At 40.7% G+C, this 20,114-nt stretch overlaps 2 protein-coding genes and 1 long non-coding RNA gene across 7 annotated transcripts in view; 2 read left to right on the top strand and 1 right to left on the bottom strand.

Moving 5' to 3' along the window:
• The window catches only part of sparta (spartin a), a 36,888-nt gene extending 32,056 nt beyond the window's left edge, over nucleotides 1-4,832 (top strand). For both annotated transcript variants that reach the window (XM_080197481.1, XM_080197482.1), the window contains exon 8: nucleotides 3,287-4,832. In XM_080197481.1, the coding sequence (XP_080053607.1) occupies nucleotides 3,287-3,476 (190 nt within the window). In that variant the 3' untranslated portion in view covers nucleotides 3,477-4,832. The remainder of the gene's footprint in view (nucleotides 1-3,286) is intronic.
• Nucleotides 4,833-4,931: 99 nt separating this feature from the next.
• Nucleotides 4,932-16,941, bottom strand: LOC145349120 (uncharacterized). 3 transcript variants are annotated; one of them, XR_013888061.1, is made up of 3 exons: nucleotides 16,827-16,941; nucleotides 10,774-10,871; nucleotides 4,932-5,775 (listed from the first exon to the last, which is right to left on the bottom strand). It is a non-coding gene; the product is annotated as an uncharacterized LOC145349120 (long non-coding RNA). The 3 variants fall into 3 exon arrangements; XR_013888060.1 differs by lacking the exon at nucleotides 16,827-16,941 and adding an exon at nucleotides 12,686-13,292; XR_013888062.1 differs by lacking the exon at nucleotides 16,827-16,941 and adding an exon at nucleotides 11,600-11,741.
• Nucleotides 16,942-16,989: 48 nt separating this feature from the next.
• ccdc169 (coiled-coil domain containing 169) overlaps nucleotides 16,990-20,114 on the top strand; it is a 69,868-nt gene continuing 66,743 nt past the window's right edge. For both annotated transcript variants that reach the window (XM_080197944.1, XM_080197945.1), the window contains exon 1: nucleotides 16,990-17,071. In XM_080197944.1, the coding sequence (XP_080054070.1) occupies nucleotides 17,022-17,071 (50 nt within the window). In that variant the 5' untranslated portion in view covers nucleotides 16,990-17,021. The remainder of the gene's footprint in view (nucleotides 17,072-20,114) is intronic.

Genomic DNA, 20,114 nt, shown 5'->3' with positions numbered 1-20,114 from the left:
ACTTTCCCGCCCTCTCCCCATAACCCTTAATCCCCTCTCCTATCAAAAACCCATCAACCCGCGTCTTAAAAATATTTAGCGAGGCAGCCTCCACTACTTCAACGGGCAGAGAATTCCAGAGATTCACCACCCTTTGAGTGAAGAAGTTCCTCCTCAACTCCGTTCTAAACCGCCCCCCTTTTATCTTGAGGCTGTGCCCCCTAGTCCTATTGTCTTTTTTGAGCGGGAAGAGTCTCTCCACCTCTATCCTATCCATCCCATTCATCATCTTATACGTCTCAATGAGATCTCCTCTCATTCTTCTAAACTCTAACGAGTACAAGCCCAGTTTATTCAGCCTCTCCTCATAGCTCAACCCCCTCAACTCCGGTATCAGCCTAGTAAACCTCCTCTGCACTCCCTCCAAGGCCAAGATATCTTTGCGCAGGTGCGGCGCCCAAAACTGCACACAGTACTCCAGCTGCGGCCTCACCAATGCCCTATACAGCTGCAGCAAGACCTCCCTACTTTTATATTCAATCCCCCTCGCTATGAAGGCCAGCATCCCATTCGCCTTCCTGACCACCTGCTGCACCTGCAAGCTGGGTTTTTGCGACTCATGCACAAGGACCCCGAGGTCCCTCTGCACCGTTGCATGCTGCAGTTTTTCGCCTCGTAAGTAATAGTCCTTCCTACCATTTTTCCTACCAAAGTGGACCACCTCACACTTGCCAACATTAAATTCCATTTGCCATTTCCTGGCCCATTCGCCCAGCCTATCTAGATCCTTCTGAAGACTCTCCACACCCTCCGCACAATTTGCCGTTCCCCCAATCTTGGTGTCATCAGCAAATTTCGACACTCTACACTCGGTTCCCTCCTCCAGATCATCTATATAAATGGTAAAAAGCTGAGGCCCCAGCACCGACCCCTGGGGCACTCCACTAGTCACCATCCGCCAATCCGAATAGCACCCGTTGACCCCCACTCTCTGCCTCCTATTTGACAACCAATCCTCTATCCACGCTAACACCCTACCCCCAACTCCATGTCCCTCGACCTTCTGCAATAACCTCTTGTGAGGCACTTTGTCAAACGCTTTCTGAAAATCTAGAAAGACCACATAATTGAGATATTTCAGCCAAAACCTTGCTCTTAACCTTGCTCTTAACCTTGCTCTTGTATCTTGAAGGAACATTCACTGTTGCATAACCGACTTATGATCTTCTGGATTGTGTTGTTGGGTTTCTTGCAAGATGAGTAAAGATTGGTCGTGTGATCACTGTCATATTTAAAATATCTTCTTTTTGTTTTCCTCAATCTCCGATGTGACCTGATTTTATACACTACATACAGGCTGAACTCTAGTGACACATTGTGGGGTGTCTGATTTCCCATATTCAGGATGGCACATTGCGATTTGCAAAGCCATAAAATGACTGGTGCATTTTTTTTAGCTGCTTATAATAAAACAGCCATATTTTTAAATTGTCTGGAACACTGTCTCCTAAATGCTGCAACATTAAGGACCAAATTGTATTTTTAGCCTGTACTCAAATAATCCAAAAGTCTCTAAGCAGGTGTTAAACTCAAGTTTGTTTATTAGTCACAAGTAAGGCTTACATTAACACCACAATAAAGTTACTGTGAAACTCCTATAATTGCCAAATTCTGGCACCTGTTTGGGTCACCTAACCAGCAACCAAAGCGTACATGGTAATAAACATATGTTTTATCACGTGGTAATTCACCCCTTCTGCTGATTGACAGGAGAATCCATTCAGTACTACAATATTTAGATGTTGTGAAATGATTGGCCCATTTATGTAAAAGCATGACTGCACACAAATTCTCTCGCCTTTCATCCCCCATTACCAGCCAGGATAGACGATTTTGCGCTCAGCCAACTCTTTCACTGCAGCAAGATCAGAATCCCACTGGCATGAACGGCCAGAGAATTCCACCCCTAAATAAACCTATCAATATTCTTTTTGAAATTTGCAATTGGCTGTATCGTAGACAGAGGGTGGTGGTGGAGGGAAAACTTTCAGACTGGAGACCAGTTACCAGTGGTGTACCACAGGGATCAGTGTTGGGTCCTCTGCTTTTTGTGATTTTTGTTTTATCAAAGACTTGGAAGAAGAGGCAGAAGGGTGGGTTAGTAAATTTGCTGACGACACGAAGATTACAGGGTCAACGGCAGGGTTCTAAGGAATGTGGAGGAACAAAGAGATCTTGGGGTTCAAATCCACTATCCACTCAAGTGGATAGAGCCGTGAAGAAGGCCTATAGTGTGTTCGCACTTATTAACAGGGGGTTTGAGTTTAAGAGCCGTGGGGTTATGCTGCAACTATACCGGATGTTGGTGAGACAACATTTGGAATATTGTGTTCAGTTCTGGTCACCTCATTATAAGAAGGATGTGGAAGCATTGGAGATTTACCAGGATGCTGCCTGGTTTGGAGGGAAGGTCTTATGAGGAAAGGTTCAGGGAGCAGGGCTTTTCTCTTTGGAGCGAGGAGGATGAGAGGCGACTTAATAGAGGCTTATAAGATGAGAGGGATTGATAGAGTGGACGTGCAGAGACTATTTCCTCGGGTGGATGTAGCAGTTACAAGGGGCATAACTATAAGATTCATGGTGGGAGATACAGGAAGATGTCCGAGGTAGATTCTTCACTCAGTAGTTGGGGTGTGGAATAGACTGCCTGCTGTGATAGTGGAGTCGGACACTTTAGGAAATTTCAAGCCATTACTGGAGCACTCCAGAATTATAGGGATGAGATAGCTTGATCTTGGGATTGGACATAGCTGAGCACAACATTGAGGGCCAAAGGCCCTGATCTCAATGACAGCTCCTTGTCTGTTTCTCTGCCAGTTAATGGGCCCAGTCAACATCTCATGATATAACATATGGTATTCCCTTTTGTTCCATCACTCAGGATGCCAGCCTCTAACTCAGCAGTACCTGATTCTTAACCAACTGAGCTTGCTCAATACTTTGTCTGTCATTTGAAATTGAGTATTGAGCAAGCTCAGTTGGTTAAGAATCAGGTGCTGAAATTGTCAATGTTTTTGTTTTCACTTGTGACATATTGGGGGCTGGGTTGGGTAGCATTGTGTTTGACAGTGAACCCACAATCTGGAGATTAGCTGTGACCAATTGTTGGAAAAAGACTGGAGTAAAGGAAAGAGAATCCTAAAATTTGAATGAAATTCTGCAGCAAATGCTTAGCTTGTTAGCATTGTGATTCTTTCTTTTCTGGCTGCACTACTTGAAATGATCAAAATGCTCCTTTCTGATAAAGGTATGGTTCTGCTGCTGGGAAAGCTACAGACAATGCTGTGAATTCTGCCATCAATGTTGGTGTGACAGCCTTTAACATTGATAACCTGGGTATCAAGGCTGTGGCACGACGCACTGCAAAGGAAACTGGAAATGCTATCCTAGTTGATTATAAATTACAAGAAAAACCGGAGAAACAAGAAAAGAGATGAATAATTTCAGCTTTGAGAAGACCTTGAACCCATTTGATGGAATTTTAAGTGTTAACATGTAACTGACTGAATGCTATATGAGTAGTTACATTTTTCAGAATTCCATTTTCAACTAACAAGCAACAGTTCATCTTGCAGAATGAAGAGCCTATTGCACTTTGTCAAATATGCTTAACTGATTTTGTTTCTTTGACTTTATTTTCAGATGTTGGGATGGACATTAGAGCACTTTGAGTTTTAAAAAAATATATTTTTGGCACAGGTGTTTGGGTGTTTTCTTCCATATATGTTGGTACTTCTGCCTCTGTCTGCTTTCTATCCTAAATTGATTGTAAAGCAAAATTGACATGTAACAGCACATCAGCTTATAAAATAAAGAGAGTGATACTTCATTGGATATATACTTTGTGCAATGCAACTTTAAATCCAGTTCTTAAACTTAAAGATATATATTTTTGAATGGAAATTGATTTGATGGGAAAATGTTTAAAAACAATCTGGATGCAACTATTTCCCATAATTGAATAAATGAGGCTATTTGAAATAGAATCCTTAGTGCACGAGGAAGCCATTTTACCCACATCGTACCATGCCTCATCCCCATAACGCCCACTAATTTACACATCTTGGGACACTAAGGAGCAATTTAGCATAGCCAATCTGCTTAACCTGCATAATCATTTCAGGGGGAAAAACATCTTTAAGGTGCTGGGGAGTAGCTACAGAGGAGATATCAGGGGTAAGTTTTTCACTTGGAGGGTAGTGGGTGAGTGGAATCAGCTGCCATCAATGGTGGTGGAGGCAAATTCGATAGTCTCTTTTAAGAGACTTCTGGATGAGTACATGGGACTTAATAGAATTGAGGGTTATAGGTAAGCCTAGTAGGTAGGGATATGATCGGCGCAACTTGTGGCCCAAAGGGCCTGTTTGTGCTGTAGTTTTTCTATGTTCTATCTTGCTCCAATGCCCTTCAGGATGTAATATCATTAACCAAAAACACTCAAACATTGAGACAAAAGGGGTGGTAGGTTTTAACCTGAGTTGGCTCATATGCAATTTTTCAAAGCTTCAAATACTAGTCTTTCGTGGAAGAACTTTACTACTTTGAATAGTTCATGCAACTTCAAATTGTGAAGGAATAGTGAAGTTCAATGGTTCAGATCTGTAATCAATAAGATGATGAGATTGAAGCACATTAACATCTAAAATAATTTTTGTCAGGAAAGGTTAACATCTGAACAAATGTTTTTGCTTCCATCCCAAGGATATTGATTTTAAACTAAAGCTTGTAGTACTTGTGTAACATTAACTTTTACTTGAGAATTTAAGTTAATAAAGTATTCAAATTCCTTTCCATTTAAAGTGCCTTAGTTTTAATTCACCTAGATAGGATAGTTCTAATGATATATAACTGACTTAGTTTGTTTGTAAGGGCAGCTGATTGGTTGCTTTTTTATGCAGCTTATGTAACATGCAGAAAGCTTGACATTGCTATAAAAATGTAAATTAGATAAGATCATGTGATCAAAGTTACAGTACGAAAAACTCTGCCTTGAACAAATGGCCATAGAATGTTTTGACAATTCCTCAGCTACTTGTATGAGATTGGTTGGCCATCTTTTTTGCCTACTTTGTTGCAAAGTAATATTTCTTCTTTCATAACTTTCTCCCTCCATAACCAAAACTCCCCTTAGATTGTGAAGGGTAATTGAGAAATTTATTTAACAGTCAATGTTGTGCTAGGAATACACTAAATTTCTCTGCACTGTATAGTCATCTTCCATTTTTGATCTACCCTGACCTCTGCTTTCGTGACTGACTTTCATCCCTCTTGCCTATTACCTTCCAGGCTCGGGTGAGGTTGATGCAGCAGCATCTTGGTCAGTGGTTTAGTCAGAAGTAACCATAGAATTTGAAACATTCTGGATCAAAATCCTGGAACTTTTAACTGTAACCAAAGGGACTGCAGCAGTTCAATGAGTCTGCTCACCACCACCACATCATCAAGAGCAACTGGAGATTGGCAATAAGTGCTGGTCTTGCCAGTGACACCCAGATTCCCCAGGGGAAAAAAATAAACACTTATGGAATTTGTTATTCATGGGTTATGAAGGAATTCATTTCAAAGTTTTATTTTATAGAAAATTATACAATTGCTGGTTACAAATTGTTATAAAACACCAGAGATAAATGTCAAGTTTGGATGTTGGTTTTCATTATATTGAGAGTATGAAAGCTACTGGTTCAGTAAAGTGCTACCAGGCTTCACTGCTGCTACTCGTTCCAATCTTGATTGCACCTACAAAGGGATAAAAGTTTCAATTGTTAAACCACACTGAATTTACAGTCATTCACGCAAAAATGCTCAGTTAAATTAATCCTGATTAAACTGTTCAGTTTACTAGCTAGAGAGGAAGTTTTAATAACTAGCAAAGAATGCAATAATTTGATTCTCTTCCTACATCAAGAACCACATGGTACAGTCAAAGCATATCCTTATATTGTCTGTTGCCAGAGGCTTATAGCTCGAGTATGCAACTCCATATCAAGCATAGTGGACCATGATACTTCCTTGCTGTTACTGCCTATATGGTGAAAAGATTTATCGACCTCCATTTTTTAAAATGGTTAGGTAAAGGTAAACATGATCAGGCAGTACAAACCTTTACATCTGTGTATATAGATGAAATATGGGTTCAATCACAGGGCATCTTATTGCTAGCTTCAATATCAAATATGCCAATAGCAGCTAAAAGTACTTGAAGTGCCTGTCACTTGTTTGAAAAAAAATTTGTGCACAGCATACTTTTATAGTGACAAAATAAATGACTATGTTGTTGTTTTGTTGGAATACCACTGTGGCTCAGGCAGCTGTCTGTTTCTGATCCAGAATACTTTAGGTTCAAGTCCAGCCAACTGGGTGGGCAATTTAGTGCATATGTGTATATATAGACCCCAGCCCAGATAAATCCAAATCTAACGATTGATTCTCTGCTAACCACGCGGGGGCAATGGAGAGAGAGGGGAAAGAGGGGTGATGATTGAAGGATGAGTACTGGACAACACATTTGCAAACAAACATTCCTGCTGCTCTATAGAAGAACACCATTGGCCTTAAGTTAGCACATCCAGCCATATGGCACTCCACTAGAATATCACCCAAAATTTATGTGCTCAAAGAGGAATTTGAACCCACAATTTTCTCCTCAGGCAAAACCAACTTGAACCATCCTCAAGGCCATAGTATACATCACACCCAAACCTGGAAAGAAAATTGACTCAAATGATACAACACTGAAGGAGATCATTCAGCCTGTTATGCTGGTGGCAGAGAGGCAATCAAAAAGTAGGAATAACGAAAGTAAAAATACCTTGGAACGTTCTCATTGGGATTTAGGAGTAAATTGATAAAAACTGAATTCCTACAATGTGCGCAGGACTCCTCTTGCAAGCAGTATGATGTTATGCTCACAAAAATAACTATTTCCTGACATTAGAAAAAAAGAGTTTTAAATAATTTATATTTGCTTTATGGTTATTAGAGAAAAAGTAAAGTTTAATTTTGTATTTCTGTATTTGAAAGGGGTTTGATGCAGATGCCTGCATCATAGAACGTTACAGCACAGTACAGGCCCTCAATGCTGCGCCGACCAGTGGAACCAATCTAATGACCCTTTAACCTAAACTATTCCAATGTTACCCACGTGCCTATCCACTGACCATTTGAACACCCTTAAAGTTGGTGAGTCCACAACTGCTGCAGGCAGGGCATTCCACACCCTTACTACCCTCTGAGTTAAGAACCTACCTCTGGCATCCATCCTATAATTACCACCCCTCAATTTAAAGCTATGTCCCCTCGTGTTAGCCGTCACCATCCGAGGAAAAAGGCTCTCGTTATCCACCCTATCTAACCCTCTGATCATCTTGTATGTCTTAATTAGGTCACCTGTCAACCACCTTCTTTCTAATGAAAACAACCTCAAGTCCCTCAGCCTTTCCTCATAAGACCTTCCCACCATACCAGGCAACATCTTGGTAAACCTCCTCTGCACCCTTTCCAATGCCTCCACATCCTCTTATAATGAGGTGACCAGAACTGTACACAATACTCCAAGTATGGCCACACCAGAGTTTTGTACAGTTGCAACATGACCTCACAGCTCCGAAATTCAATCCCTCTACCAATAAAAGCTAACACACCATACGCCTTCTTAACGCTGGGTTGTTCTTTGTTCTTTTGTTAACAACCTTATCAACCTGGGTGCCAACTTTCAGGGATCTATGCACATGTACACCGAGATCTCTGCTTGTCGACACTACCAAGAGTCCTTCCGTTAGCCCTATATTCTGTACTCCTGTTACTCTTACCAAAGTGAATCACCTCACACTTTACCGCATTAAACTCCATTTGCCACCTCTCGGCCCAGCTCTGCAGCTTATCTATGTCCCTCTGCAGACTGTAACATTCATCCTTACTGTCTACAACTCTTCCAACTTTGGTGTTGTCAGCAAATTTACTAACCCATCCTTCTACACCCTTATCTAGGTCATATATAAAAATAACAAACAACAGTGGCCCCAAAACAGATCCCTGAGGTACACCACTTGTAACTGAACTCCAGGTTGAATATTTCCCATCAACTACCACCCTCTGTCTTCTATCAGCTAGCCAATGCGCATTATAATCACCCTCAAACCCATGCATCTGCATTTTCTGCAGTAGCCTACCATGGGGAACCTTACCAAACACTTTGCTAAAATTCATAAACACCACGTCAACTGCCTTACCCTTATCCACCTCTTTGGTCACCTTTTCAAAAAACTCTTAAGGTTTGTGAGGCACGACCTACCCTTCACAAAACCATGTTGACTATCCCAATTTATTTCTCTCTAGATGATTATAAATCCTATCCCTTATAATTCTTTCCAAAGAGAGAAAATTTGAGAGAAAATAATGGGTGAGAGAATATTCGAAAGTGTGTTCTTTAAGAGCGGAGATTGTCTGTTACACAACGATTTTCAGAGTTCCAATGAGATTAGTTTCCCCACATTGTGAGGGATTTGATGAGAAATCCATAATGAGGGTTTACAATGATAAAGCAAAGAGTTTAGAAAAACTGGGCTATTGCTCAGTAGCCGGGGGCCATGCTGAAACCGAAAGAACTTGAATTATTTGTGAGTGAGTGCCAGGAAGAGATGGAGACAAAACAGGGAACTGCAAAAAGTGGATTTCCCAAAAGAAAATAAAGTCCCAGAAACTAGAGAATGTTACAAAAGAGAATTCTAGGAAGACTGAAATCAAGAAGGAAAAGAAACTACAGAAAGGGGAATTAAAGTGAAAAGCCAAAAAAGAGCTTTGAATTAAACAGCTGCAGGAATCAGATTTAAAGTAGGCTAGGTAAAAAAAACCAGATATCTGAGGTGATCAAATGATGGGTGACATCCTAATATAGCCTGTGAAGCAGTGGTGTTCTGTTGGCGTGGCTGGGGACCTGAGAGATTGCATGAGAACCTGAATGCACATGGTGATCCAGGACAGAGGAATACCAAATGGAGGTTGAAATCCTGGAGGTGGATCCTTGACGAAAGTATTTGAGAGAAAATAATGGGTGAGAGAATATTCGAAAGTTTGTTCTTCAAGAGGGAGATTGTCTGCTACACAACGCTTTTCAGAGTTCCAATGAGATTAATTTCCCCACATTGTGAAGGATTTGATGAGAAATCCACAGTTGTTGTTTTGGGTTGCATCTGTTACTTGGTTTCAGAGTGTGGCGTATCTGACCACAGCTTGCCAATTGGTTTACATGGACAGGATGCTTACTGAGAACGTGAGAGTACAAGATACATTTTGAAATTTCTATTTTCCTCACATTTATTTATATATATAGTAGTGTAGTATAGTTAATCTTGTTCAATAAACAATGTATTCTTTTTTAAAAAGTTCATCTGCAGTCCTGTGACTCTACTCATCCTGAGATCTGCCTTGTCCAGTGGGACTAGCTGGGAATGTAACATTTTGTGTAATTAAATAATCAAGCACATATTAAATATGGGTGAACATCTTGGGAATAAATATTTCAGGAAAGGAAAACAAAAGTAACACCAAATAATAGGTCAGCTTTTTAGAAAGATTACTAAAATCACTGAGGAGAAATGAAAAATTGATGCACAGTATTGATATTTGTAAAGGTGAGCAAACATGTACCATTTAAAAACTAAACTAAATGTTTCAAAATATGGTGAATAAATAAAATCTTTCTTCACCCAATCTAAGAAAACACCAAAGAACTGGTTTTGTTAAATTGCTAAGCTCAAAGATCCTTTGTAACAAAAAAAAACTTCATTCATGGACAACGTTATCTGTAAATTGCGATCAAAGCAACATACTTATCGATACACTATACACTACCCCTGTAGTATTTAAGATGGAATTTCATAAGATAAACTATTAGGGGAAAGAGTCATAGAAATTGAATAAATTATTAAAATAGAAAATTCAAATAAAGTAACATCTCAATTTGCATCACGTTTGGCAATTTGGCATAGAACAGGAAGGAAAGGAGTATGCTGTAGCAGAGTGGCGCAGCAGGAGCACACTGGGCCCATAACGCAGAGGCTGATGGGTCAAAATCATCCTCTGCTATATTCATGGGGCAGCATAGTGTTAGCACTGCTGCCTCACAGCGCTACGGACCAAGGTTTGATTCCCGGCTCGGGTCACTGTGTATGCACAGTTAGCACGTTCTCCCTGTGTCTGTGCACCTGAAGGAAATCCACACAATCCCAACCAGATCATATTCCCATAACCCCACATATTCACCCTAATAATCCCCCTGGCACTAGGGTCAATTTAACCATTCAACCTAACCCACACATCTTTGAACTGTGGGAGGAAACCAGAGCACCCGTAGGAAACGCATGCAGACATGGCGAGAATGTGCAAACTCCACACACACACTGACTTGAGGCCAGAATTGAGCCAGGTCCCTGGCGCTGTGAGGCAGCAGTGCTAACCACTGTGCCACCCTGGTGCAGGTGTTCAAAAATAAAGGGTTTTAAAAATATATAGTGGAGAAACTGGGGAACTTGGGTAGAAATAGTTGAAGCTAGATTGATAATTTATTTTCAGAAATACCTCCAAGAATCATGAGGAACAAAAAGGGGACTGTTGCTCATCAGTTAGACAAGTCAAAAGAGAGGTTTAATGTACAGCTGAGCAAGATGACTTGTAGCTAACACAAATGCCCTCAAGGGCAAAGGTTGCCCAAACACAACTATTTCAGTTTTGAGTTACCTGATTGAAATCCTGGCTCAGCCTTGTAAGCACTGCGTTGTGTTCCACCATTTGTTTCTGGTACACAGCCAACTGAAAAGATTCAGCTGTAAGTTTTTCTGCAATGTAAATAATGTAATACATCTCTTTAAAAACTGGAATCCCAGTATTCCATGGTATTGCACACTCAAAGTTAAGATCAAATTTAATCTCAAGGGGAATCAGGGTTAGAGCATCCCTATTGGGGAGAGTGTAATTACAAAACGTGGGCACTTCCAATATAAAAGTGAATACAAGAATTTTAAGAAATTTGCATAAAATCTTTCATATCGTCAATCTCCTGTGGCATTGAGACCAAAGATCAACCATGACCGTATTAAGTGGCAGAGCAGACTTGAAAGCTTATATGGTTTACTCCTGCTTCTATTATTTATGTATTATGTGTCTCGTAGGGAGACAGGACTGTAGTTTTCAGGTGAAATGGAGTGTAAGAGGTCAGGGGAATAATTGGGTCAGGGTACACAGGAGTAATTCTATGTCCTCATTTTGATTCTAGTGCCAGATTAATTACAGACCCTAGAGGGGGATATCCTAGCGTTAACTATGTCACATGTAAAGAGGCTGCTATCTCTGAATATTGCTGCTTTACATGTTTGCTACTTGCTCCATATTCAGCTAGGTGCCATACAAAGTTTATCTAGGTTATTGGAAGAGCAACTTGGCAAAGGTATATATTTTACCAAATTATAGTGCACAGAAAATTATCAGTATAATAACCACACCAAGTATATTGCTACTTAATTTTCTGGACAGTAAATACAGATGAAATTCATTATTTGCCAAGTACCTGATATGTAATTCTAGGCAGGGTGTAAAAGCTTCATTTCACAAAAGGCACACACGATTCTATCATGTAATTGAATTCTTGCAATGCAATAAAGCACCAAATCTATTTCATTCTTTTCACTCTTTAAAACCACAATCTCCAAAACATTTTCTGCATTGCAATTCCATCAATGTTTCCTGCATGGAACAAAGTGGAATTACTTTCAGTGGGAGAAAGATTAGTGTCTGTAAAAGAATTCAGTGTTATTTAAATCTACATGAGCAAAGGTAACAGTCGTCCATCTTACAGATGGTAGGTTGAGGACAAATTAAAATATTATAGTATTATCTGCAGAAACTAAGCATTGCATAAAAGGGATCATAATCCCTCTGTCCAAACAAAAATATTAAGTTTCTTCATAAATGCTGTTTCCCCTTAACTTCCTGACTCCATATTCAAGAAAGGCACAGCTGTTTGGATCTAAATTGTGCTCCATTTTCAGTTCTTCATGTTATACAGTTTACTCTACTGAAGCAGATCATTTTATACAACTGGTCTACGTCAGCACTTATGATCCATACAAGCCCTCCCCAGTAATTTAAGTTGATTGACATGTCTTTCTATTCCTTTCTCCCTCATGCTTTTCTAGCTTCCCATTAAGAGCATTTATAATATTCACCTCAACTGCTCCTTGTGGTAGGTAGCAAGTTCCACAATCTTACACCTTATGGATGAGGGATTTCCTCCTGAATTACCCATTGCTTATATTAGTGATCTCATAATTATGACTTTTTGAGACAGTCTTAGTTTCCCTACATCTACACCATCAAATCCCTCTTTCAGGGCACCACTCAGCTTTTCCATTTTTTAAGAGAGAAAAGCCTTGGCCTGTTAAGCTTTTCCTGAAAAGGTAATTATGGTATTAGCCATGCAAATCTTCTTGCACCTTCTCCAATACCTCTATATCCTTTTTAATAACATGGAGACCAGAAAATACACTGTACTGTTCAGTGGGTTAACAAGGTTCTATACAAGCTTAATGTAAATTCTCTGCTTTTCAATTTCATTCCTCTAGAAATGAAATCTAGTGCTTGCTTTGTTTCTCACCATGAACCCTGGCTTTTGGATTTGACCCGACACGGGGCGGTTCAAGATTACTTATGTTTTTCATTCCTAAATCTAACAAAAAGAATTGACATTTTTGTCCCTTGTAAACTTCACGCAAATTAGGTAAACTCAGCTGGCTGTTTAGATAATCAAATCATGTTTCAGTTTTGATTTACTTTCTGATTAATACATCATAGGTACAAATGCAATTTGTCAAAGATGAAATGTCCCCAATGGGACAGCTGTTGACCATGAGAGAATTGTATTGATGAAGTGCTTCACTACAACTGGATTCAATCTCCTGCTCTGGTACAAACAATACTCCAATCAGACTATCCAGCATCTGGCAATGGCAACATGAACCATGAGTAAAAAGAATAGAATTACTGCTTTAATCGAATGAGAAGGTAAAGCTTGATCTCTGACTGTTAGCAACACCTTACTGTGTCTTGCAGTTAGAGGGATATGCAGCCTGTACAAAAGCCTGCAAGGCTGGAGTACATCGTTCCTGCTTGAAATAATTGGATTCAAGGCTTTTCTGTTGTAATAATTGGAATGCAAGAATCTATCGGCATAGGAAGGAATAAAAATGAACAAAAAGGAGAGAAGAGAAAGAAAGACACCTTTAGCATAAATTTGTGTCCTCACATGAAAGTAAAATATTTTTCTTCTACAATCACTCTCATCTGCCTCTATAATGAGAACAAACAAGATTAGTCAAATCAAATTTTAAACCAATTTTGGTTGTCAAGAAAGTAAAATTTACAAATGAATCAGGTCAAGTGGGCAACCCTAATAAATAGGGAAATTAACACTAGAAGAAAATTACCTTTTAATATTCCCTAATGCAAAAGGAAGTCATGGCATCTCTACAGAACTAAAAGGGGACATGCTACACCAAAGCAGCTCACTGGTCATCTGCAAAACCAAATCAAAGGGAAAATATTTAACATTTGGACAACAAGGATTCATATCAACTCAACCAAGTGCAACAAAAGCCATTAGATTATCCAAAATCTAAATCAAGAAGATAGTGGTGGACAAAGGAAAGGTCTTGTAGAGCAGTGAGTAGCATCCCTGCCTCTGAGCCAGAAGCTCTGAGTTTGACTGTTGACTGGAAGGTTGATACGGATCAGCTTGGTGCTTACATCAGACTGAGGAGTTTGATCCTTATTCTGGCTAAGGTGTATTTGAGATCTACCACTGCCATGCCCTACTTGTGGTGGACATTGTGGGTCAGATCTGCCTTCAGGCAGAGAACTGAAGAAGAAATGGTTGATGAGGGGGAATCCATTAGAAATAGGAGCTCCCTGATTGAGGCAGTTATCGCTGTCCAATCCGAGAGCCCTGTAGAGGTATATAAGGTTACTGGCACTCAGGGTATGTACTCTATACTGGGCATTAACTGTCTGAGCATTACTAGCATGTAAATAAATCCAGATTTGGTGAAGGGACACCGGCCTTGGGGGAGTTATTTCAGAGGAACAAGAATTTGCATGTATATAGTGGCTACTATTGAAGGGAAATAGTCCTTGGTACTCACATAGGTGCAGTCAGACAAAATGGCAACCAAATACAGAGATTAGGAAAGGTGACTTGGTCTCAGCTAGGTTTTAAGGAGTAGAAGGAAATACTGAAGCAGAGAGGGCTATGGAGAGAAATCACCGAACTTAGGACCAGGAGATAAAAACAGAAAATGATGGAGAAACTCAGCAGGTCTGACAGTATCTGTGCAGAGAGAATACAGCCAATGTTCCTGACTCGAAATGTTGGCTCTATTGACACATTTGAAGACAAGGAACAAGTCAGGAACGTGATGGAATACTTTCCACCTGCCCAAATAAATGCAGCTCCAATAATAATCCAGAATCTTGACACCATCCAGGACAAATTTTGATTGGCACCCCATGCACATACATTTATTCCCTCCACCATCAGTGACAGCTACATATACAAATACAAAATACACTGCACAACGGGGACTCACCAACTCACTAAAGCCCCTTAGACAGCATCTTACGCATCTAGAAGGCCAAAAGCAGCAGATATATGGGAACACCAACACGGGGAAATTCCCCTCCAAGCCACCCACCATCCTGACCAGGAAATCTTTTGCTATTCCTTCAGTGTTGCTAGGTAAAAATCCTGGAACTAACGCACTCCAAGACTTGCTGGCCATAGAAGGAATACAGCCATTGATGCAGGGAAGACAATGTGTATTGGTGCCAGCTCCAGCTTGGATAAATGAGGAGGATTAGTGACAGAAAGGGCATCCGGCAGTAAAATCACCGGCAAATACAAAAAAAGAGATGTTTGATATGAGTGGAGATGGAGAAGGGCAATCAATCGGCATTGTGACGGTCCCCTATAACATGGTGAAAGCTAAGATATAGCTTCTAGAAAAGAAGGCCTTGTCGCACCAACCTGGTTACATTTTTTGAGCAAGTTACTCAGATAATCACAAATTGTTAAAGCACAGGAGGCTATTTGGCCCATAGTGCATGGACCAGCTCACCAAACAAACAACGTGACTGAGTGCCATTCCTCAGCCTTAACATGCTTATCCCTTTTCCAAAATCCATCATATCCCTCCTTATCTCCGTAATCACCACCAGCCCCACAACCCTCAGATATCTACTGCACTCATCTAATTATGGCCTCCTGAACATTCCTGATTTTACGTGCTTCATTATTGGTGCTGTGCCTTCAGTTGCCTAGGTCCCAGAAATGAACCTGTCCAATTATTTAAGACATTTCCCTAAACATTCTTCTTTGACCATTCTTTCAAGCCATCTGTCTTACCATTACCTTAAGTGGCTGAGTGTCTAATTTTGCTTTATTAATACTCCCATGAAGCACCATGGGATACTATTGTATTTATATAGTACCATTAATGCAAGTTCTTGAAAAACTAACTGACCAATAATTCCTAAAGTTATCGATTTCCCCTTCAATTGAACTTATAACATTTGCCAATTCAAACATTTCTGGATGATTATCAAAGATGATCAGATAAAATGCTATTTGCACAACTTGTAAAAGTGACAAAAACAATTAAGCAATAATTCAATTTAAAAAGAAAGTTCCGGTGAAGTACTTTGCATTTAGGGGCTCTCTTTCTAGCCAAAAAAACACATGCTAAAATCCCAAAAACTTGCCACTCAAATCATTTAAAATTGTTATGGCTTCTCAGCCTTTTGGTTAAGATCAAGTCCAAGGTGGGGTCAGATACCTCATCTTGTCAGTTTGGACCTTCACAGTCTCTCTTTCACAGGGACCTTGAATTGGATTCAATTTGATTTTGAATTTGGTTTTTGGAGCAAGTGAGGAATTGGATTTGGGTTTGCCTAGTCCATTCTGAGCACTGGCTTTGTAACTTTAAGGATGGAGCAAACATTAAGAGACACACTTTGGCACACTCTCAGAATACACTTTTTTAAAAGGGCAGTGATAGTGATATCCTGAAGCAAAATAAATTGCATTAAAGACTGCGTGGCATGACTTGCAAATAACATGACGGTGGTAAAAACAATAGATGCTGTCCCTCTCAAAAGTAATTTACAAACTTTTAAAAAGGAACTGGACGTGCTCATGCAGGAAGCAGAATTTTCAGCCTTTTCAAGTCTGCAACAGGCAGGTGAGTCTGTCGATGAAGCTGCAACTGCTGCACCCCCACAATTGTAGAATAGTATCATGGAGCAAATTTTCCTGTTCTGCCCACCACAGGAATCAGAATGGGCAAGAGGCAGACCATGGATAGGTCCATTGACCTCAAAAAGGTCTACTGATCTGGGGTGGGATTTTCCAGTTTCGTGGCAAGAATGGCCAGAAAATCCCACCCTCGGGGCGCAACCTTACCAGCCATTCAGGCCACACTCCTGCTACAGTGAATTCAGAGAATTTGGTAGCCAGCCAAATCTCCAGTCGCTGTGGCGGGACGGGAAAATCTCACCAGCATGAACGGTGGTAAGATTCCGGCCATAGAATCCCTACAGTGCAGAAGGCGGCCATTGGGCCCATCTAGCTTGCACCCACAACAATCCTACCCAGGCCCTAACCCCACGTATTTACCCTGCCACTCAGGGGCAATTGAGCATGGCCAATCCATCCAACCCACACAAAAGTCAATGTGCACTATTACCGATATTGGCTTTCATCCTCTCATAGCCTTTGGCAGACTCCGGCAGCAACTCCATTGACAGCAGACTCAGGCCGGCTGTGAGCGCGGGAATGCCTGTAGCAGCCAGGAGGCGGGACACTTCCGGGTGGGGCGGGGCGGGGAGACGCGTTGCCCTGGAGACGGTGTAACAAAAGGGAGGCGGCGCGTGTGGGCTGCATGGAGATGGAGCAGCTGAGCAGCGAGCTGGAGCAGCAGAGGCAGATGCGGTAAGAGGGGCAATGCTGCCACTAGCACAGTAGCTCCCACCAGATCCTTCAACATGTCCCCCCCCCCCCTGCAGGTGACCCGGCCCAGCATGTGTCAACATCTCCGGTGTGCCCTCTATCCCAATGTGACAGGCTGCGTGCGCTACCTAGTGGCAATCAGTTCTGCATTTATTTTTTCATGATGTGGAGATGCCGGCGTTGGACTGGGGTAAACACAGTAAGAAGTCACACAACACCAGGTTAAAACGCCACGGCGTTTGCTACCAAATAAACTTGTTAGATTTGAACCTGGTGTTGTGAGACTTCTTTATTTTTTTCAACCAGCATTCTTTTCCGGGGCTCTCGTTTTTGCTTGTGTTCAGTAATAGTTACTGGAGAAGGTTGGGATGACTCTCAGGCCATACTCAGGTTTTGTATAGGGCTTTGGTGAGGCCACACCTTGAGCTCGATTCCCAGCTTGTGGAGTCTGCACGTACTCCCTGTATCTGCATGGGTTTCCTCCAAGTACTCCAGTTTTCTCCCACTGTCCAAAAGATGTGCTGATTAGGTGCATTGGCCATGCTAACTTCTCCCTGAGTGTGCTGGAGTATGATGACTAGGGGATTTTCACAATAACTTCATTGCAGTGTAAGCCTACTTGTGATGAATAAACAAACTTTCCTTCATCTGGAGTATTGTATGCAGTTTTGGTGTCCTTATCTGAGGAAGGATGACCTTGCTATAGAGGGAGTGCAGCGAAGGTTTACCAGGCTGAGTTTTAGGATGGCAGGTCTGTCATGTGAGGAAAGACTAAGTCAGTTAGGATTATATTCATTGCAATTTAGAAGAGTGAGAGGGGATCTCATAGAAACTTTTAAAATTCTAACACAATTAGACAGGGTAAATTCAGAAAGAATGCCCCTGATAATGGGGGAGTCCAGAACTAGGGGTTCTGAGGATGAGGGGTAAACCTTTTAGGACTGAAGTGAGGAGAAATTTCTTTGCCTAGAGAGTAATGAATTGTGGAATTCGCTACCACAGAAAGTAGTTGAGGCCAAAATGTGTGATTTCAAGAAGGATTTGGGTATAACTCTTGGGGCTAAAGGGATCAAGGGATAAGGGGGGAATCAGAATATTGAATTCGATGATCAGTCATGATCATAATGAATGGTGGAGCAGGCTCGAAGCGTTGACCACAAAAAGATTGATTTTAATTTATAATAACTTAATAATTCATTGCAAATTAGCAAAATCTGCACACCTTGTGAAGGTAAATTTCCTGGCACTATGATGGTATAGTGTGAAACAGATATAGAGATAGTGGAGAGATTTAGAAGGATGATACTAGAAATGGATTGAGAAAGGGTAGGTAGACTTAGGTCTCTGTTCTCTTGAAAAAAAGGCTAAGGAGTGACTTTATAAACATCTTTAAATTCATGAAAGGTTTTGGTAGACTGGATATTCTCTGCTGAGGGGAAAAGCATAAAAAGAGACTTTTACTGTAAGATAGTCACCAATAAATTCACAAGAAACCTCTACCCAAATAGTGGTGAGAATGTAAATTTGGTTAGCCGTGGCTGAAGTAAGTAGTATTAATGCATTTAGGGGAAAGTTAGATCAGCATTTAAGGGAACAGAGAATAGATGGTTATGGTAGTAGATTTAGTTGAGGACAGGTGGGAGAAGGCTGGAGTGGAGCACTGATATCCACACGGACTAGTTGGGCCAAATGGCCTGTTTCAATGCTGGTTACCCTTTTAACTCCTGTGTTGAGAATTGCAAATGTCTTTAATAAGCTAGTTACTTATACTGTGCCTTTGCTCATCTCTGGAGGGATCTCAAAATACTTAAGGTAAAGTGAATTATTTTGGAGATTTTGAAAGTTGTTTGTGGGAAATGTTGACCAGAAGAATTTTACATAGAGGCATTATCCTTATTAAAGATGATGTTTCGACTTTTGAACTTGCAGTATCGTTTATCTCCTGGAGGTTCAGTTTCTGGCAGGCCCTTTGACCCCCCACATTGCCCACAGCTCAGACACAATCGTGCCCAAAACTGGATCGGGCAGTGTGCACCTGGAATAATTCACACTGAATTTGGAGAATTCAATTTTCTAAAAACTGATTTATTTCCATCTTTGTCAGTTTACTTTCCCATCTAGCTCTGTATTGCAGTAAACTTGCATATATTACTCTCTGGCCACTCACGTAAATTAGCAACATGGCTTGTAATTATTTGAGGTCCAAGCACTAATCTTTGTATTGTTTATTGCACTAGTTACATCCTGGCATTCTATAGATGATCTGTTTATTCCTACTCTGTTTTCTGATTGTTAACCAATTTTTAGTCCAGGGTAATATCTTTTCTCCAGTCTTTGGGGCCTAATCTTATGTGACACCTTATCAGATGCCTTCAGAAAATCCAAACTATATCTACAATTTTCATTCTTGTTTACTCTGCTAATTATACCATTAATAAACTAATAGATTTCTCAAACACAATTTCCGTTCCATAAAACCACGTTGACTCTGCCTAATCACACAGTGATTTTGCAACTATCCTTCACCGCATCCTGAATAATAGATTCTTGCATTTTCTTCACAACTGATGTCAGACTAACTGATCTATATTTCTGCTTTCTCTCTGCTCTTTTCTTGAATAGTGTTTTCTACTTTGCAATCCACAGTAACCATTCCAGTCTCCAGGGAAATTTGAAAGATCACAACACAATGCGTCCTTTGCAGTCACCTCTGCAGAATATGGTTTTCATAATGCAGTAGGGAGTTTGGGACTCCTTGTATTCAAATCACAGAAAGTTAACATTGCAATTGAGCAATCAGTTAGGAAGGGAAATGAAAAGCAGTTTGAATTTTCTGCTATATCTTTAGCAGGGAGTCAAGATGGCTGCTAAATCATGTGACTTCACACCAGTGTCACATTATAGTCTTAAATAAGGAATTGTGGTAATTTAGTTAACAGAATGAAGTCTTCTCCCACGTGTGCTTTTCTAGGAATATTGTGTCCAGCTTTGGTCTCCTTATTTGAGAAATGATGTGGCATTGGAG

The sequence above is a fragment of the Carcharhinus amblyrhynchos genome, chromosome 10 (assembly GCF_965287045.1).
Source record: "Carcharhinus amblyrhynchos chromosome 10, sCarAmb.v2.hapA, whole genome shotgun sequence".
Classification (NCBI taxonomy): Eukaryota; Metazoa; Chordata; class Chondrichthyes; order Carcharhiniformes; family Carcharhinidae; genus Carcharhinus; species Carcharhinus amblyrhynchos.
The sequence above is the reverse complement of the archived record's forward strand: the minus strand, read 5'-3'. Positions and strand labels throughout refer to the sequence as shown.